The following is an 18,830-nucleotide window of genomic DNA, read 5'->3' on the forward strand; positions in this document are numbered from 1 at the left end:
TTTATTTAAAATTAATTAAGATTTCTATTGTTGGCAGACTTTGCAAACAAAACAATGGTTTTGGCTACTTGTTGATTTATAAAACTATACTTTTAAATTTTAAAAAGCATTTAACAACACTGCTTCTAGTAAATTGTATTGCTCTACTCTGGCCGCAGAGTTGCGCCGGAAAGATATCAACAGACATATCGGAATTAGTTAGTTGTCGGATTTTGTCGGGCGTGTTAAGCTGTGAAAGTTCAAAAATTGTTGTAATATTTGTGTGAAAAAAATAAACAATCAATTTATCTATATGTAAAACGGAAGATGTAAGCGCGATTTAGTGTTGACACGCGAATAAAACGAAACCGAAGCGTATCGTGTAGTTGGCAGTGCAAAAAGATGTACGTGAGATGAGTTTTCCTCAAGTATCAGCGCACACGCACACATATGCACCTACCTATATGTGCATGCATTCATAAATTGCACAAATACATGCTCACATTTATAGTAGAACAATTTAGTTAAAAATATAGCATAAATCAAGCGAAATTACTGTGCAAGTAAGCGCGGCAATCAGTGTGTATGACTGTGTGTGTGTGTGTGCGTCCGTATCTGTGTGTTTAACTTTTAAGATTAAGTAAAATAGAATAAGTTTAGGACTTTGGTGCCATGACGGAAGCCGGCCAGGTCGACACGGCGTTGAACCCTTTGCGCTTGGATAATTACTTGGCTTTATGCTTTGCTGGTCATATGAATTCTATGCGCACATACATAGACACCTGCCCCTGTGTGTGTGTGTGTATGTGTTTGTGTACCTTACAAGTACCGTTCGTTGTACGCCTTTGTTGTCTACTGTTTCTTTGGCCTTGCTATGCAGCAGCTTGCATTTATTCGCACCTCTTGCTATTGTTATTGTTTAAGCACTTTTGTGTGCTTTTCATTAAAGATGCACTTCCGTTGTCTCTTTGTCTCTCTCTCTCGATCGTTTTATTGCTGTCTCTTTCATTGTTTTTTTGTCGTTTTGTTATTGCAGCTGCAGATCGTAGGCCTTACACAATGTCGGCACGCAGCAGCGTTGTGACCGCGTCCTCGTCAACGGCCGATGTGCCACGCCCGCCGCCACGGCGACGCGCCGCCTCTGTCGCGGGACAACAGCAATCGCAGCAGCAGCGCCTGGATTACAACAACGGACACACGCCACGCAGATCGTTGGCAGCTGTGGTGAGTAGCGGCTGCAGGGGGAGGTCAATTTTGGGCTGCAAGTGGGAACTTCGCTGCTTATCAGCGTTTTTTTTATTTTTGTGCTTTATTTAGTGCTGACACACACACACACATATACATATATGCATATTTATTTTTACGGTGTTTTCACAGTCAATCTAATCTCTCCAGACTATGAAAATCAACCCTAAAAACATCTGTGACTCGCATTAATGCGAAATTACTTGTTGATGTTTTTAAATACATTTAAAAGTAAGAAAGTGCGGTTTTCCCAAATGTTTTAAATGAGGCGAAGAAAAAAAAATGGGAAAGAGGTAGAGTAAATTAGAGTAGGGAATAAATAGAGATAATTACTATTAGATTGGTCACACAATTTGTTAATGCAACACTCAGCTGTAAACTTGAACAGCGTTTGCTATAAGAGAACATACACATACGTGCATACACATGTGCATATATGCATGCTTTGTTTTGCATATATGTAAACATGCATGCATGCGTACATGCATGAATACATGTTCGGATACCTACATACATGCACACATACATACATATGTACATAAATACATACATGTGTACATACATACATACATGTGTACATACATGCATACATATGTACATACATACATACATATGTACATACATACATACACACACATACATACACGTACATACACACACATACATACATACACACACATACATACATATATACATACAAATATATATATATATATATCTACATCTACATACATATCTACATACCCGCTCTACCTCCTCCTGCTCCACCGCCACAAGTTGCTCCTCCATAGGCTGTTGGAGCCCACGTTTCCTGCCTTGTTGAATTTCAGCAAGGCCTACTTGAATTTATGAGAATCGAGGAGGAGAGCACTTGGTAGAAATTCGTTTTATTTAAATCTGCAGCACAGCGACAAATAAGCTTGGTCTGCGTTTGGCATTAAAAAACAAACGTGCATGCATACATATATTTATAACTGTATGCATACCCTAACACACACACTCCCACACACAAACACATATATACGCACACATACATGCAACACACACATACATAATACTTATAAGCCTTCGTACCAAATAACTGTATTATTATATACCTTGTTCCATTTAAGCTCAGTATTATAAGATTTGTATAGAATCTATACTTTATTTACAATTATTTGCTAGTACATACATACATACGTACACGCATACAACACCAAAACCGCATATTAATATAACATTTATGAGCAAAGATTGAAACACCCAGCAAGACTTACTTGGATTCATGAGAATCATGAATGATGCACAAATGCAGCAATACACACAAAACCACATACATACATACACACCTCCATTCATACACACATACATCATACCCATTCACACACAATAGTGAGGTTGATAAGATTACCAACAAACTTATAAACATATTATGAAAACCTATAAGGCTTACTTGATTTCATGAGAATCGCGTAGTAGGGTGATATTTAAAAATAGGTTTCATTTTGCTAAATTTGCACCGCAGCGGGGTTAGATATCATAAAAGTGGAATAAACTCTTGGCTTATGTAAACATAACACATGCTCGCATATATGAATATACACATGTAGATGACAATTTCGAAATTAGATTTTTGGTTTTTTATTGCAAATCAAAATGCTTTATATTCCACAAAATAACAACATTCTCAACCTTTAGCAACTTGCAGGCAGTTAAGCATTTGTATGTGTTCTTTCGTGGCCTGAGATAAGGTCTTGTGCATGATAAGCGTTGAGTGTAATTATCAAATTCCAGAGATCTTTAAAAGGCACGTTTCTAGGTTCTGGGGGTTGCTGTAATGCTAGCACGCACGTCTCCATTGAAAATGTGCCTGGAAATTCGCACTTTTGCGCTTTTCCTCTATAAACAAACAACTAGAAAATGCTGCCTCATAACAATAATAAACATTGACGCGTTGAAAACAAACAATAAAAAACCCACTTAAAAGCAAAGTCTTAGTGCTTATTTTTGTTAGGTTTGCAAATTAATTTGCTAATTGAATTTATAAACAGCAATTGTCTGTCTTGAATGGCACTTGAATGTGCGTAATTTGAGCTCTCAATGAAATGAATTGAGCGACTTTAAGTTACAGTGAAGACTCTGCTAACAGACAGTTACCTGTGAAGAGCATAAACATACATAGGAATATGTTAAAATATAGAAAAGAATAAGTGAGCAAACGGTCTTTTGTTCTATTCATAAAATATATGTTAAGTGGACCACAAAATAGATGTGAATGGTAGATGTTCACTCGCGGGAGCGTTCACTGTATTTGTTTAACTCATTTAACACGCTGCCAGTTAGTCGGGCAGCTGCTTTTATCTTCATTAGTGAGTTTGTGTTAACCGCAAGCGGCGGGCGAGACCGTCGCCCTCCAAAACTTAACAAGCTGCAGTTAGCGCGTTTTTCTGCTGAGCGTGAGCGTGCGGGACGAGCTTTTTGATTTTTATTTTTCATCCAAGCGCTTGCAATTGTAATAGTGAGAGTTTTGTACTCGCAGTCTAGATAATTGCGTCACAGTCATAGACACGCCCGTCAACGTCACAGACACATACATACATAGTTGCCGGTGGGTACGTACAAGTCCATTAATGCGGTGCTTATCGTGCATCTACTTATTTAAATATAGAAAACTAATGCTTGACGTAAGCCGGTTGCAAACAAATGTTAATTCTAATTTGTTGACGCATATTTGGCTTTTAGTTGTTTTTTGCGTGGGCGAAGTTTTAAATACGGTACTTCATTCACATCTCCCTCTCACACACACACTCGCACTCACACCAAAACCATCAACCCGCAGCTATTTACTTCAAATCATCTGTTTTTGTTTTGTTTGCTTTGTCGCTTATTCGCGCAGCAGCTGCCAGCGACTCGTGAGCTGCGCTGCCTGTTTTGAAAAGCTCGCGCGCACACAAAGCTTTGCCCTTGGAGTGGGGAAAATACTGCAGACGACACTTTGCACAATGTGGACACACTGTTTGCATATGCGTTTGTTTATTATTGCGTTTATTATTTAATTGTTTTTGTTTGTTTATGTACTTACAATTACATGTGTGCTGCTCATTTTCTGAAAATATATCCAATTTATTTAGCCGCATTTTGGTCACACCATTAAGAGCGGCCGCACAAAAGCTTTTTGGAGCGCATCTCATTGCTCGCTTAGCATTTATTAGCTTTAACCGTTTGGCCACACTGTTTTGGAGCACTATTTTTAGTTTAGCTTAGAACGCGAGAGCTCCCGTTACAGGCAGCGGCAACTGTCGTGTTGTTGTTGTTGTTGCTGCTTCTTTTTGGTGCTGTCGCCATACAAATACAATCACAAGAAAGTGGAAAAGAACATGTTTCTGCAATAGTGTTGGTGTGTTGTGTTGTTCTGCTTGTTTTTGTTGTTTATTATTATTAATACTATCGTTGCCTTTGCGCTTCGGCTGTTAATGAGAGATAAATAAATGAATAATTGAATTATGTACACACATATAACAAAAAAAATATAAAAATATAAACGCCGCGTGCGTTTCGAAATAGTATTGTACACAATTCTGTGAAAATGTGTTAATTATATAAAACGTACATACATATGTATATATGTGTACATAAAAGCAACAGTCAGTCCAGCCTTTTGCTGGCTGCCGTTGTCGTGAGCTAAGAATCAACGTCGCAATGTGAAAACAAGATTCGCCATCGCGCATTATTGTGGCTCCCGCTGCCGCTCTCCCCGCCGCGAATTGTATGCGTTTGCTCTTTTGGGCTCTGATTAGTCATACACATGCACAGACACATACATATGCCAAAAACTTTTACATTTTAGTATGTTTCAGTTTGATGCAGACCTAATTTTGTATACAAGAAGAAACCCGCAACAATTATAAATAAAACCGAGAGCACCCGAACTATATAATATACATATAAATAACAAAAATACTCAATCTGTGGTGAAAACCTGTTCCGTTCTGCAAATAAATAAAGGCGCATTGCAAAAGACTCCGAAAAGGCATAGAAATAAAAGTTTTTGCGCCAAAATTGAATTGTTTTGGCGAATCTCGTTCAATGCAGTTAAATCCAATCGCTGATAACCCTCAATGTTTATTGCTTTTTTAGTTAATAGGCGTGCAATAATTAACACTCTCCGTGGATTATAAAGACAACGTAAACAAAATATAACAAAAATGGCCGAGTCAACAACAACCACAAGCAATGGTGAAGATGGCCAAATACATGGCTTTAATAACAGTGAAGTAAGTGTGATCGCAGGCTCTCTCTCTCTCTCTCCCCCTTTCTCTCAAACTGCAATCAGTGCTGCCTCAAAGTACTCTCTGTATCCGCTAAAGTTGTGGAAATGTATGTAAACGAAGATCGTGAATTCAAGTAATAATTTCATCATAGAGATATTATTTGCAGTAAACTATCTTATTAGACAATAGAGAAGGGCTTCTTACTCATAGACTTGGGCTTTTCTTGAATAGTTTTCTCTCTCCCTGACAAAATATATGCCTTCGGCTGTCTCCGACTCTCTTAACCTCTTTAATTCTCTCACGCTCTCTCCCTAACTCTCACGCTTACTCTCTCTCTCTCCCACTCTCACTGAGAGCCTATCTTCCGCTCTCTCCCTTTTTCCTCTTCACCCACACTATTGCTTGCTAATTCATTAAGACTCACTCACTAACTAATTTCCTTATAACACATTTAAATCTGTCATCATTATTTGAATCGTTGAGAATCGCATAGACGAGCGCTGTTATATTTTATGTGTTAGTTAGCGGTAACGTCACGCCCAGCTCAACAGATTTTTGTATGTTTTTGTTTTAGTGATGAAGGAGAAACTCTTATTATATATTTCTTCCGCTCTCTAACTTGATCATGCGATAAAGTAGCAATACTTGTCAATATAGCGACAACAAAAATTTCAAATAAACTCTATAAAACGTATTCGCTTGTGCATTATGGAACGAAAAACCATTCGTCAATTCGAAATTACAGATGCTAGTTTTCTGTCCATTTATAATTGTTAATTACTCGTTAACTAGAAATGTGTTTTGTTCCTAATCAAAATACATGCTTATGCCACAAATGAATTCATCTGAATCCATCTGCACTGGGCAATCCATCAAAGGGGGAAAACTCTGCTGAACTCATATGCGACGTCAGCTCAATTTGTGTAATGAATTTTCAGTGACATTTAGATGAGTGCAAAAAAGAAATGGAGTAGAAAAATCAATTTAATCAATTTAGTTAATGGTGTTTGACTAAGCTTATGGGCTATAATCATATTTTTCCATGCGCTCTGGAGTTAAAAGCTGGTCTTGTTTTTGCGTATTTACGTATTTACGTAGTCAACGGCAGTTACAAAGTCTTCTGGCATTATATAATGGATGTAGATAAAAATCACATTTCCGTCCGGCTGTTCGACTTTAAATTTAACAACCTTATCACAAGAAATTGATTATTCATACATATATTTTGGTCTGTAATTATTCAGCAAAAATAAAAAGCTGTAGGCGCTACGCTGGCTCACATGCTGAGGAATCTGATTTGATAACCAAAACTTCACTCTGATAATCGCTTTGGGGTAGGCGAATACTATGTTTACCTATTTGAATCCATAAAGAGTTAAGATTCTTATGGTAAATGTATATCTATCTAGATATATATCTATCTATCTATCTATCTACCTATCTATCTTTGTATCTATCCATCTATATATCCATCTAGCTACCTATCTATCTGAATATCCATCTTCTCTTCTATGATAAACTTCACATATTTTAAAAGTTATTCTCATGCGAACCTTCATTAAATTTGATGAACATATGATGACATATAAAAAAGATATTTCTATTTTAAATAATGTGTATAAAGAGGCGAACAATTACGATTTCTGTATTGTTTTTTTTATGAGATGCTTGCTAATATTCATTGAGTAATAAATATTTATTATTTAATGCTAATATATAAGAATCCTCTTCGAATTTTTATACCCAAAAGCAACTGGTTGCAACGGGCTTTAAGCCGAGTCGATTTGCATTCGACACCAAACCCGAAGCTTAAACCAAGCCATTTGCTATAATATCAGTCAAACGGATATCTGAATTGCACTATATTTATTCAACCACTGTTTAAACAACTTTTAAACTGAGTCCCCAATCTATATCCAAGCATTATTTGGCTGTTGCCAATTTTGGATTTATATTAAATTTAGCGCGTCTTTGGTATATGAAAATATTTAAGGCTTGCCATATTTTCAGTAGACCGGCGCGCAATTATAATTTGGTAAAGAAAGTGTTTCAATAAAATGTAGAAAACAAATATATATGAAAATATATATGTTGAAAATATACGATAAAACAAGATTTGTAGCTCTATCTGGGATCATAGTTGTGATAAACTGACTTTACAAGCTGGACCTGCAGACAGGGAGTTGGTTCACAGCGTAAACCGAACCGAATTGATAATTTTTAATTGAGCTTATTCAAAAATCCAACCCTGAAACAAAAATAATGTACATGTTCCTTGTGTTTCGGCACAGCAAAAAAGAACTCTCTAGATATATAGATAAGCATGTTTTATCGTTTGTTGCTCAAGATTTGAATATATATATAATGCTATAAGGCAGTTAATTGTGATTAGCTCGTTTCCCCGGACAGCTGTCTGCTGCATAGTGGGACAATGCATCACCACCAGAGATTTAATGGCTAAAAATCAATTAAACTTGGGGCTTAGTGTCACGGCGCCAAAGAAGGGTTTGGGCATGGGTTTTGCTCTGAAGCAAGCGGGGCGGGCTGTAGCTGTTGTTGATTGATTGATTGATTGACTGATTGACTGGTATAATCGGGTCTTTGGGGTGGGCTCAACGAGTAGCCGATGTATATTTCAGTTGCCAAGCTGGCCGGCCACAATTCTGTTGCGTACTCGTCATTGACACGCTTACAGAGCAGGCCCAGAATAACCTGTACTCAAAAGTAATATGCCTTTTGCTGCAGCTATTCGAAATACCAATGCTGTACAAACTGCAACAGTCAGCAGTTCGGCAGTTGGCAGTTGCCAGTTCGGCAGACAGCGGACAGAAACCGCAGGCATTCCAAGATGGAAACCCCGCTGAAAATCAATATAACAAGTTCATGGAAAACGTGTCATAGTTTTCTGCAAAATGCATTCGCCTATGAAAGCGGAAAATGTGCGCGAGCCCCAACGTTGACACTATTGTACATATTATAGATATAAATAAAATATTATAGAAATAATTCAAATGTTTTGAAACAATAATCAGAGAGCTCCAAACGGAAAAACCGGATTGGGAGATACCCTCAGCCAGTCCCTCTCCAGTCTCGAGCTGTTGTAACACATATTTGTAGTTAGTTATATATGTATAAACTTGTATATACTTGTATTTACTTGTAATTTCACCACAAGCTGCTTTAGATTGCGTCAACGAGAACTTTATTCTTCAAACAACTTGTTTGTATTCTCTTCGAACTGCAGAAAGTTCACAGGGATTCAAATTGACATTAAAATGTGTGTATACTTATCAAAGAAATTGAAAATAAGTTTGATTATTTAATTTTCATTCCCTGGATACATTGAAAATGGGTAAAGAGAGTATAATGACTTTGTGCAAATGTATGTAACAGGCGGAAAGAAGCATCTTCCGACCCTATAAGTACATATATTCTTGGCCAGAATAAATAGCCGTATCTCAGAAGCTATAAGAGCTAAAGACTTGATATTTACTTTCCGATTATCAACAACTGTCCCCGTTTCCAAGCAATCGATTAAATCGATATCGATCTCGATTTTGAGCTAATCTCTTTAGTTTTAATGGCTAGAGTCCCAAAATTTGACATACAGAATAGTATATACAGATTAAGTATTCTTCATTCTTCTAAAGCTAACCCCCGCCCAGCGAAAAAGGTTCAAGGTATCCCCTAGTCGGGCACTTCCGACTCGAAAAAGAATATGTCTATAATATGTCTTTATGCGATCTAAGAGTATTCCTTCGCTTTAAGCCTTGGGTAATGTTTGAAAACTCATTAAAGGGAAATTAATTAACACTAAAACTTGACTTTAAAGTCGTGTTATTAAAAACTTATGTGACAACTATAAAATGGGTATTTAACTCTAATTGTATGGCCAAGTACTGCACATAATTAGCATGCGAGTGAGAGAGACTCCCTTGGTGGCCTTGTGCTTGGGTCAAGGACAAGAGGAATACACACGCACGCACGCACGCACACAACATCTTCTATTTCAGCATTGAAGTGCATAAATTAGGCGAGGCAGCAACGTGGCGTATGCGCAATCACTGGCATTAAGTATACGCAGCTTATAGTCGAGCTTAAACACAAGCATATGCTCGTGTTTTATATATATAGTACCCATATGCAAATATCATACATGAATAAATGTATATATAAATACAGTAGGTGTCTGGCATTTTGTGAGTTTTTTGTCGCTTTGATATCGGTTGCATGTGGCAAGCAGAAGTGGCTCATTTGTTGCACACGCGGCTGTCTTGGCTGGCGCTGTCTCAAATTGTTTAAGCATTCTCTTAACTTTTTCACATTTGCCATTCTGCTTTCTTTTCATTACAGAACGACACTGGGGACTCGTGTCACCTGCGCATAGTTGTGCTCAGCGGCAAGTCCTTGGCCAAGAAGGACATTTTTGGCGCCAGGTAAGTCTGGTCTAGACTCCCCCCTCCCCCCCATTTGCTACAATTAATTTAACACGTCTCTATCTCTGATATTTTCCAGTGATCCGTATGTCAGAATCGATTTGAATACAATCAACGGTGATATTAATATTGACTCGGTTTTAACTAAAACCAAAAAGAAGGTAATTACAAATGCCGCGAGACTAGCTGTGGGGGCTGCGATTAGTTGCTTTATCTTATCGGCGTCAGTCATGCACCTCCATTATTGCTCGTAATTTTCTTGCCAAAGTCCGGCGTAAATATTTGTGAAAATGCTGGGAATGAGTAATAATGTCTTGAGAAATGTACATGTCACTCTCTAACGGGGGTTTTGCTGAGAAAACTGAACTGAACTGGCAAATGCTGGTTCTAATCAAATTGAAATTCCGGTTCGAGCCGGTTAGATTGATAAAAACCCTTTTTTCCTCTAGATCTCGACAATAACAAAAGCTGAACGCTTGAAGTCCAAATTGTGCATTCTCGTATAAATAGCTAGACCCATTTCGTTAAAATCGATAAATATCGATCGAACAAGGTTTCCTAAGCATAACTGGAAGATTACAAGAGCTAGTCACACAGAAGTTGGTATATAGGCTCTCGTATAGAATATACAGTTATTTTATATGTGTACAAACTACGAACTGGATTTGAATCGATAAGTGCTACTAGTTCTAATCAAATTCAAATTGCATTTCGAATCAGTTAGATTGATAAAGTCTTGTTCCCTCTTTATCCCAGCAATTATACAAGTTGTAAAATATACATTCTCGTATAACTTACCTGGTTCCATTTCTATTAATCGATAAACATCGATTGATAAAACTCTTATTTCCTCTTGATCTCGGCAACTACTCACTTAAGTTTAATATATACTTTTTCGTATAAATAACCGAGCTCCATTTCCGTTAAAACGATAAATATCGATTTTAAAATAAGGTGTTCTAAGCACAATATCGATAAATATCGATTTTGAGACCTCCCTTTCTAAGCAAAACTCGAAGATTATTCGAGCTAGATACACAAAATATGTTATTTAGACTCTCGTAAACAGTATATGCAGATAACGAGTATTTCATTGAATACCTGCCCCTATAATCTGCCCAAAATATAAAGCGCAAAAGCCTTTTGGACAACAGTTGGAATTGGTTGCAACGGCAGCTCGTTGCTGGGTTCTAGGAATTTGCTAGTCGGACATTTCCGACTAGAGAACGTTCACTTGTTAATTAACATTTCGATGAAAATCCCAACAGACACTGAATCCATCCTGGAATGAGGAGTTCATATTCAGGGTAAGCAGCATCCAGAATCCATGTTTAAATGCAGTAAAATTGAATTTGAAAATTGTAATTCGTGTAGGTTAAACCGTCTGAGCACAAGCTGGTGTTTCAAGTATTCGACGAGAATCGCTTGACACGCGATGATTTCCTGGGCATGGTCGAGCTGACGCTGGTGAATCTGCCCACGGAGCAGGAGGGCCGAACGATTGGTTCACAGAGTTATACGCTGCGTCCGCGCAGGTCAGTAGGGTATGTTTATTTGAGTTGCAGTTTGATTTCCTTTATTTAATTTCAGTTCATTTAGACTACAGCATAATCAATATATAACTAGTAACCTATCAAAGTAAAAGAAAAACCAAACTAAATTGTAAAATAGCAAAAGACAAAAACCAAAGAATTTATATCAAAAATAACCTAAACTAAGCTATCTATAGATTCATATATAATTTGATGTTGCATTTCGTATTGCTTCTTCAGATATCTCGAATACCGCACTAGAAACTCGTCTCTAAATTATTCTCATTTGCTTTTTAGTTAAATGTTTAGACAGCGCTTTGTGTATATTTGTTTATGGTTTTGGAATATTATTATTATTTGTAAATATGTGAGTGTGTGTGTAGAGTGTATCTGTATCTGTATCTGTATCTGTATTGTCGATTTGCTGGCCTTCAGCAGCTTTATGTGCATTAACATTCATTCAGTGCTCTATTTAACTATATGTATATATTTATGTCTCTATATATCTATGCAAATATAGCGCCAAATCACGCATCAAGGGCACCCTGGAGATATATCATGCCTTCATACGCGAGACACGCGAACAGAGCGAACCCTCGAGCAACAACAGCGACGGCGAATGGGAGCATGTCGAGGCTACAAATGCCGGCGAGCAATCAGCACAGCCGGTAAATAAACAACCTTCATCCAGCTCTAGCTACCATTAACTAACTTGGCTTTTTGCTTTTACCCTATTAGCATCCATTTCCTAGCGGCGGCACGGATGCCTTGCCCGCCGGCTGGGAGGAGCGACAGGACGCAAATGGACGCACATACTATGTGAATCATACGGCGCGCACGACGCAATGGGAGAGGCCAACCATGTGAGTGTAACCTATCTATCTAGCGACACCCAGACAACTGAGCTGACTGACTGATTGATTGATCAATGCACAGCACGAACTGGACGCATTTAGGAAGCTGAAATGTAGACTGCAGTGAACTTATGTGTTAAGGGTGCACGTTTGGAGGAGGTTCTGGAAAAGCTCCACCCAAAAGTGTGAAAAAACTATTGTATTGAACTTTTCTGCTCACCATTCGATTATATTTAACTCATTTTTCAAGATCTTTGTGAAATTTGAGATATGTTTTATACGTTTTAGATGCTCTGTCGATAATAATTATATTTGATTATTCACAGTATTTCCTTTCGGACTGGACTTTCACAATTAGTTAAGAGTTCTATGAAATCGACATCTAATTCTTAATAATCTTTGCAGCTTGAATAGCAACAATAGCCAAAACGTTGATCAGCTGGCCTCCGATTTCCAAAGACGTTTTCACATAAGTGTGGATGAAACGGAGTCGGGACGTGGGCCGGTAAGTGCAAGCAAGTCCTACTCAAATGCAACCAACAAAAGACATTTTTTATTTGATTTAATTAACGAATGCAAAATAACAACTAAGATAACAACAACTACTACTTTATTACTACCAATTTACAACTATATTGTGCTGCATGTGTCGGCTAACAATTGACTCGATTGTTATGCATGATCTTTATATACTTCTAACTATCAAACAAACACGCCCACAACACACACACACCCACAACACACACACACACACACAATTCACCTTACACATCACCTGTAAAATAAACGTTGTGAGCCTTTGTCATACACTCAAAACAACAACAACAAACAGCGAGCCAATGCAAAGGCTGAGAGTAGCGCTGACAGCGATCAGGAGGAGGAGGAGGAGGAGGAGGAGTATTTGAGAGCTGCTGACACGGCAAATAGCCAGAGTAATTGTCTGCACTGCGGCGAGGTGCACGATGATCAGCCGGAAGAGGCTGAGCAGGAGGAAGATGTTGAATCAGCCGCCGCTAGCGAGACAGATCGCCAGTTAACACTGTCCGACAATGCGCAAACTTGTGATATACTCGACCACAATCTGTACCTGAGGCGATTGTTTGTAATGCCCAACAGTTTCTTGGCGTCTATTTACGTATATTTAGGAACTGTGTCACAATCGCTAGAATCGCAACCTCCGACTAATTTCCTAGCTAATTTCTCAATCATTATTTATTTACTTAACGTACTATTTATGTAGTCTGCTAGTTGATATTTATATTTAAAGCTACATAAACTCTGTTGTGTAATGAGAAGTGTAAAGAAAACACGGGCGTATATATTCTAGACCAGCATTAAGCAGTCGATTGGATATGCCCAACTCTGTCTGTCTAGTGCTTTAATTTTATAAGCTATATTTCTCAAACTAGATGTAGATCTGTATCTTTGCTATAGGCAATACACATATCGAAGTCTGTCAGATCAGATCAGATCTATATTATGTAGCTGCCATAGAAGCAAATAGTTGGAAACGAAGTTTTTGTAGTCAAGATATGTTTTCAAGATATCTAAAGCAAGGCTAGGCAAGGCTCTGTAAATAGCAATGATATTTCAATTAAGCATTCATGGCCCGACATTATCTAGGGTTATAATCTATAGCAGCAGTAGATCATAATTGAATTATTTAGAATCAACTTTAAACTAACATATATTGAGAATAGCCCATAATTCGGCACAACTATCATCATTCTGCACATACATTTTACATTTTATAGACACTCTCTATCTATATCCTCCGCATATGTTTATCATGCCTGTATATATGTATATCTACACTTAGGATACCCGCAGTCTCTTGAGTATAGAGGACAATAACAATACAACGCCCACAGCCACGACACCAACACAAATCTCACGCAGACAGTCGCAAGCATCAGCTAACAGCAACAACAACAACAACAGCAACAATTGTGATACAATAGTTGAGCAGGCCGAAATAGAACCCGACCCAATGGTGGACCATGCCAGGTTAATATGCCCAACTCTGTGTTAGCAAAAAGAGACGTAAACCCTAGAGTGCCGCCCTCTGTTTGTCCACATCCTGTTCCATGGCGTGTGCCTACGGTTATCGTACCCTACCCGCCCCCGCCCCTTCCCCGACCCTTTTGTTTCCCCCACCCACGTTGTGGCTGTCTGTTTAACTCGTATCATTTGAACTCTTTACAAATTCAGTTTTGTTTACAATTCACTGCAACATCGCGACACTGGTAGGGAGCCAGAAATCTCGTCGACCAGTCTGCAAAACGATTTGCGACCCGTGCGCCACGCAACTGGCAATCTTGTCAACGGGGCCATAACGAATCTATTGACGCGCCGCGCCAACGACAGCAGCTTGGGCCGACAGCAATTGGACAACCGGCAGCAGAGACGACGCCAACTCCAGTTGCAGAATAGACAATTGGTTAGCATACACTGCGCTACATAGTACACACACTCACACGCATACAATCACACACACTACACTACACACACACACAGTCATAAGTATTAACTATCATATTTAGTTTGTGTTTCGTCCTCTAAAATTTGTGTCTCAGAAACAGAAAATTTGGTACTCTTCTCGCGTCGTTGTTGTTGCCTTCGCTGTCAAGGATATTTGATGACAAATTGCATATACATCTATTTTCGTCCTTATATTAAATTGCCCCAACCCAAAGATAGCACCAAAATGGTAGAAAAGTACAATTCCAAAATATTGCATTCGCTTTAGTTCAAAATTTTCCATGTTTAAACCAAAAAACAAGTTAAAATTCTGCCAGAAATCTTTCAACTGAAGACAAATTTTTGGATGGGCTTAAAATGGTCGCGTGTCGCGGCTCGGGTAAGCAATGGGAAAATACAAAACTAAAAGCAAAAATATAACATTTGACATTCAAAATTTCGACAACAAACTCAAGAGCAACTGTAGAAAACGTACAGGTATATAGATCAGGTGTTGTGCATATAGTTAGTACTACATCTAGGTAAGCTTAAGCGCTGCTTATTATACTCCTATCTATGTATATCCCTTTGCATGTTTGTATTTAGGTTGTAAATGCTCCCAGGTTCTGTATGACACACTTTGTACATAATTTCATCGAATGCATCTTATAAATATTCTCACACACACTCAGCACATTGCCCATCTGACTTTTTAATTTGTGTTTCTGGTTGTAGTCTCTTGAAGAAATATATCTGTTATTTATGTCTTTTAAATGGTCTCTTTAATTGGCTCTGCACTATATATGTTCGTGTACTGCTTCGTTCTTTATTTGATTTTTGTTTTTGTTGAGCTTGCCAAAATTAATTATAATTTTTGGAATCGTTTCTTTTGTTTCTTCCAATTGCAATAAAAAAAAAATAAACAAAACATATTGCATCCATATCAAATTAGAGTGAAGACACCGATCACACAGACAGCCACAATCCCTCAGAGATCTCAGCTCCGTCCACACGACGCAATTCCGAGGAAGACAACGCGGCTGTGCCCACGGATCAAGTAAAGTTTCATTCCATATTCCAAATATTTAACTTGTACCTATATCGTATGATAATGCATGTGCTCTTAAATCCCAACAATATATATAAACCACTTGATTTCGGAAACAATCCCCTTATAAATATATATGCAAAGTTAATTGACGCATGCTTTCTTTTGCAGACCGCAGCCAGTGAGGAGGAGGCGCTGCCACCGCGTTGGTCCATGCAGGTGGCACCCAATGGACGTACCTTCTTCATAGACCATGAATCACGCCGCACCACCTGGATTGATCCGCGCAATGGACGGGCCAGTCCGATGCCAAATCAAACGCGACGCGTCGAGGACGATCTGGGCCCCTTGCCCGAGGGCTGGGAGGAGCGCGTGCATACGGACGGTCGCGTCTTCTACATAGATCACAGTAAGCATTGAGTGGACATAAATTTTATATACTTTACTAAATTTGTAACCCACATCTTCATCTAGATACGCGCACCACACAGTGGGAGGATCCACGCTTGTCAAATCCAAATATCGCCGGCCAAGCGGTGCCCTATTCGCGAGATTACAAACAGAAATACGAGTATTTCAAGAGTCATATTAGAAAGCCTGTAAGCATGACCCAAGTCCCAAATTGAAAACCAACTAATTCATATTCTTGTTGCAGACAAATGTACCAAATAAATTTGAAATACGCATTCGCCGTACGTCGATATTGGAGGACTCGTATAGAATTATTAGTTCGGTGACGAAAACCGATTTACTAAAGACTAAATTATGGGTAGAGTTCGAAGGGGAGACAGGCTTAGGTGAGCTACTTCAACAACTAATATAGATATCAATAATTAAGAGTCTGCTTTCTCTATACAGATTATGGTGGCCTTGCCAGAGAATGGTTCTATTTACTATCCAAAGAAATGTTTAATCCATATTACGGACTCTTCGAGTACTCCGCCATGGATAACTACACATTGCAAATCAATAACGGCAGCGGTTTGTGCAACGAGGAGCATTTAAGTTATTTCAAGTGAGTTGCAATTCTAATTGACACATTTATCTTTATAATCAATTGTGTTCTCGACTTGCTTCTAGGTTTATTGGCCGCATAGCTGGCATGGCTGTATATCATGGCAAATTGTTGGATGCCTTTTTCATACGTCCCTTCTACAAGATGATGCTGCAAAAGCCAATTGATTTGAAGGACATGGAATCAGTGGACACTGAATACTATAATTCATTGATGTGGATTAAAGAGAACGACCCGCGCATTCTGGAGCTGACATTCTGTCTGGATGAGGATGTGTTTGGTCAAAAGAGTCAGCATGAACTCAAGCCTGGCGGTGCCAATATTGACGTGACCAACGAAAACAAAGATGAATACATTAAGTGAGTGCACAAATTAAAGCCGATTCCATGTGCATATATATAAAAATTCTTATATCTTATAGACTTGTCATCGAGTGGCGCTTTGTGGCGCGCGTTAAGGATCAAATGACTGCGTTCTTGGATGGCTTTGGCTCCATTATACCGCTTAATCTAATCAAAATCTTTGACGAGCACGAACTGGAGCTGCTGATGTGCGGCATACAGAATATTGATGTTAAGGATTGGCGTGAGAATACGCTATATAAGGGCGACTACCACATGAATCACATTATTATCCAATGGTTCTGGCGCGCCGTTTTGTCATTTTCCAACGAGATGCGCTCTCGCCTGTTGCAATTCGTGACGGGAACATCACGTGTGCCCATGAATGGTTTCAAGGAGCTCTACGGATCGAATGGTCCACAAATGTTTACTATTGAAAAGTGGGGCACACCCAACAATTTTCCCCGTGCACATACCTGGTAAGACTTTGGTTTCGATTGAATGCGTGCGCTTTTTAAAAGTATGTCTTATGTGCTTATAGCTTTAATAGATTGGACCTGCCACCCTATGAGGGTTATCTGCAGCTGAAGGATAAGCTTATCAAAGCCATTGAGGGCAGCCAAGGATTTGCCGGTGTTGATTAATAACACCGGTCCTGTCTGCGACGGCGTTGGCAATGTGGTTGATAGTGCCGAGCTGTGGCAAACAGTCCAGCAGTTATATGAGGAGGAGCAACAACGGCGACAAACTACATCACAGCAAGGACAACGGCAACAGCAACAGCAACAACAACTGCAGCAACCGCAACAGGGCAACCGCATTGCAATTACTAGGAACACCACCGCCACTCACTCGTGTACTTATTTGTTCGTTTGCTTTTGTATTATAATCATTTTTGCTAGTTTAGTGCTGTTTCGTATGTATTTTTAGCTAGGCGAAAGCACACACAGCACATACACACATACACACACACACACACACACACACACACACACACACATTCGCTCCAGGGGCAGACCCAAGGTCCAAATTATTGGAGCAGACTATACAAGCCCATAACAACAAATTGAAGGGTCTAAAATAATTGTATTGTGTTTCGCATTTTGCCGAAGAAAAAAATTGTATAAAGTAGAGAACCTATATAAAACCACAATAAATTAAATATGCATTGCCTGCGTTCATTTTGAGAACTGGACACACAGACAGACACAGGTCGAGAGAATCAACTAAGTATACAACAAAATGAAAATATATATCTTATATAAAGTTTTTTTATAATTGTTATTTTTATGCAATATTCGTCTATAACAAATGTGTGACAGAAAAGTTTTGCCTAACTCACATCTGATAAAGACCATTTATATGTAACTTTTTTATTCTGTATAACTATTTAAAAATGTATGTGTATTTAAAAATGTTGTTGACTGTGCATAAGTCTCTCCAATTTTAAATGATAAAGTTAAAAAATAAATAACTGCAAAACAAAAACGAAAAACAATGCCACTAAATCGCAAATCAAATTTATGTATATTGTTAAATTTAAATTATATAATGCATTCCAAATGTTTATTATTGAAACAAAATAATTGATATATATAAAAGCCGAATAAATCCTAAATAAACTTTAAAGTCAAATTATGATAAAAACCGCAAAAAAATATATGTTT

General features: G+C 38.4%; 1 protein-coding gene across 10 annotated transcripts; it reads left to right on the forward strand.

Moving 5' to 3' along the window:
• Positions 1 to 203: 203 nt before the first annotated feature.
• On the forward strand, positions 204 to 18,325 carry Nedd4 (E3 ubiquitin-protein ligase Nedd4). Of its 10 annotated transcripts, none has more exons than XM_064685201.1 (19): positions 204 to 383; positions 1,016 to 1,203; positions 9,831 to 9,913; positions 9,993 to 10,074; positions 11,182 to 11,220; positions 11,288 to 11,448; positions 11,966 to 12,113; positions 12,184 to 12,308; positions 12,705 to 12,804; positions 14,119 to 14,306; positions 14,511 to 14,739; positions 15,712 to 15,816; positions 15,979 to 16,216; positions 16,282 to 16,406; positions 16,463 to 16,604; positions 16,666 to 16,822; positions 16,888 to 17,181; positions 17,244 to 17,642; positions 17,705 to 18,325. In XM_064685201.1, exons 2-19 carry the CDS (start codon positions 1,039 to 1,041, stop codon positions 17,805 to 17,807), a joined length of 2,883 nt encoding a protein of 960 aa, XP_064541271.1. In that variant the 5' UTR covers positions 204 to 383; positions 1,016 to 1,038; the 3' UTR covers positions 17,808 to 18,325. The 10 variants fall into 10 exon arrangements, with proteins under 10 accessions (XP_064541271.1, XP_064541270.1, XP_064541272.1 ...); XM_064685200.1 differs by having other exon boundaries at positions 205 to 383; positions 11,288 to 11,457; XM_064685202.1 differs by having other exon boundaries at positions 205 to 383; positions 11,288 to 11,457; positions 14,550 to 14,739.
• The last annotated feature ends 505 nt before the right edge of the window (positions 18,326 to 18,830 follow it).

Source organism: Drosophila montana, unplaced genomic scaffold (assembly GCF_035044405.1).
Source record: "Drosophila montana isolate Dmon_TW-CO22-7 unplaced genomic scaffold, ASM3504440v1 contig_3029_1, whole genome shotgun sequence".
Taxonomy (NCBI): domain Eukaryota; kingdom Metazoa; phylum Arthropoda; class Insecta; order Diptera; family Drosophilidae; genus Drosophila; species Drosophila montana.

Excerpts from the sequence above, each read along its gene's own strand:
- Nedd4 (XM_064685200.1), top strand. The coding sequence starts at position 1,039 with ATGTCGGCACGCAGCAGCGTTGTGACCGCGTCCTCGTCAACGGCCGAT. Across the intron at positions 12,114-12,183 it reads GCGAGCAATCAGCACAGCCG|CATCCATTTCCTAGCGGCGG; the intron begins GTAAATAAACAA and ends TTACCCTATTAG. Across the intron at positions 16,605-16,665 it reads CGAAGGGGAGACAGGCTTAG|ATTATGGTGGCCTTGCCAGA; the intron begins GTGAGCTACTTC and ends TTCTCTATACAG.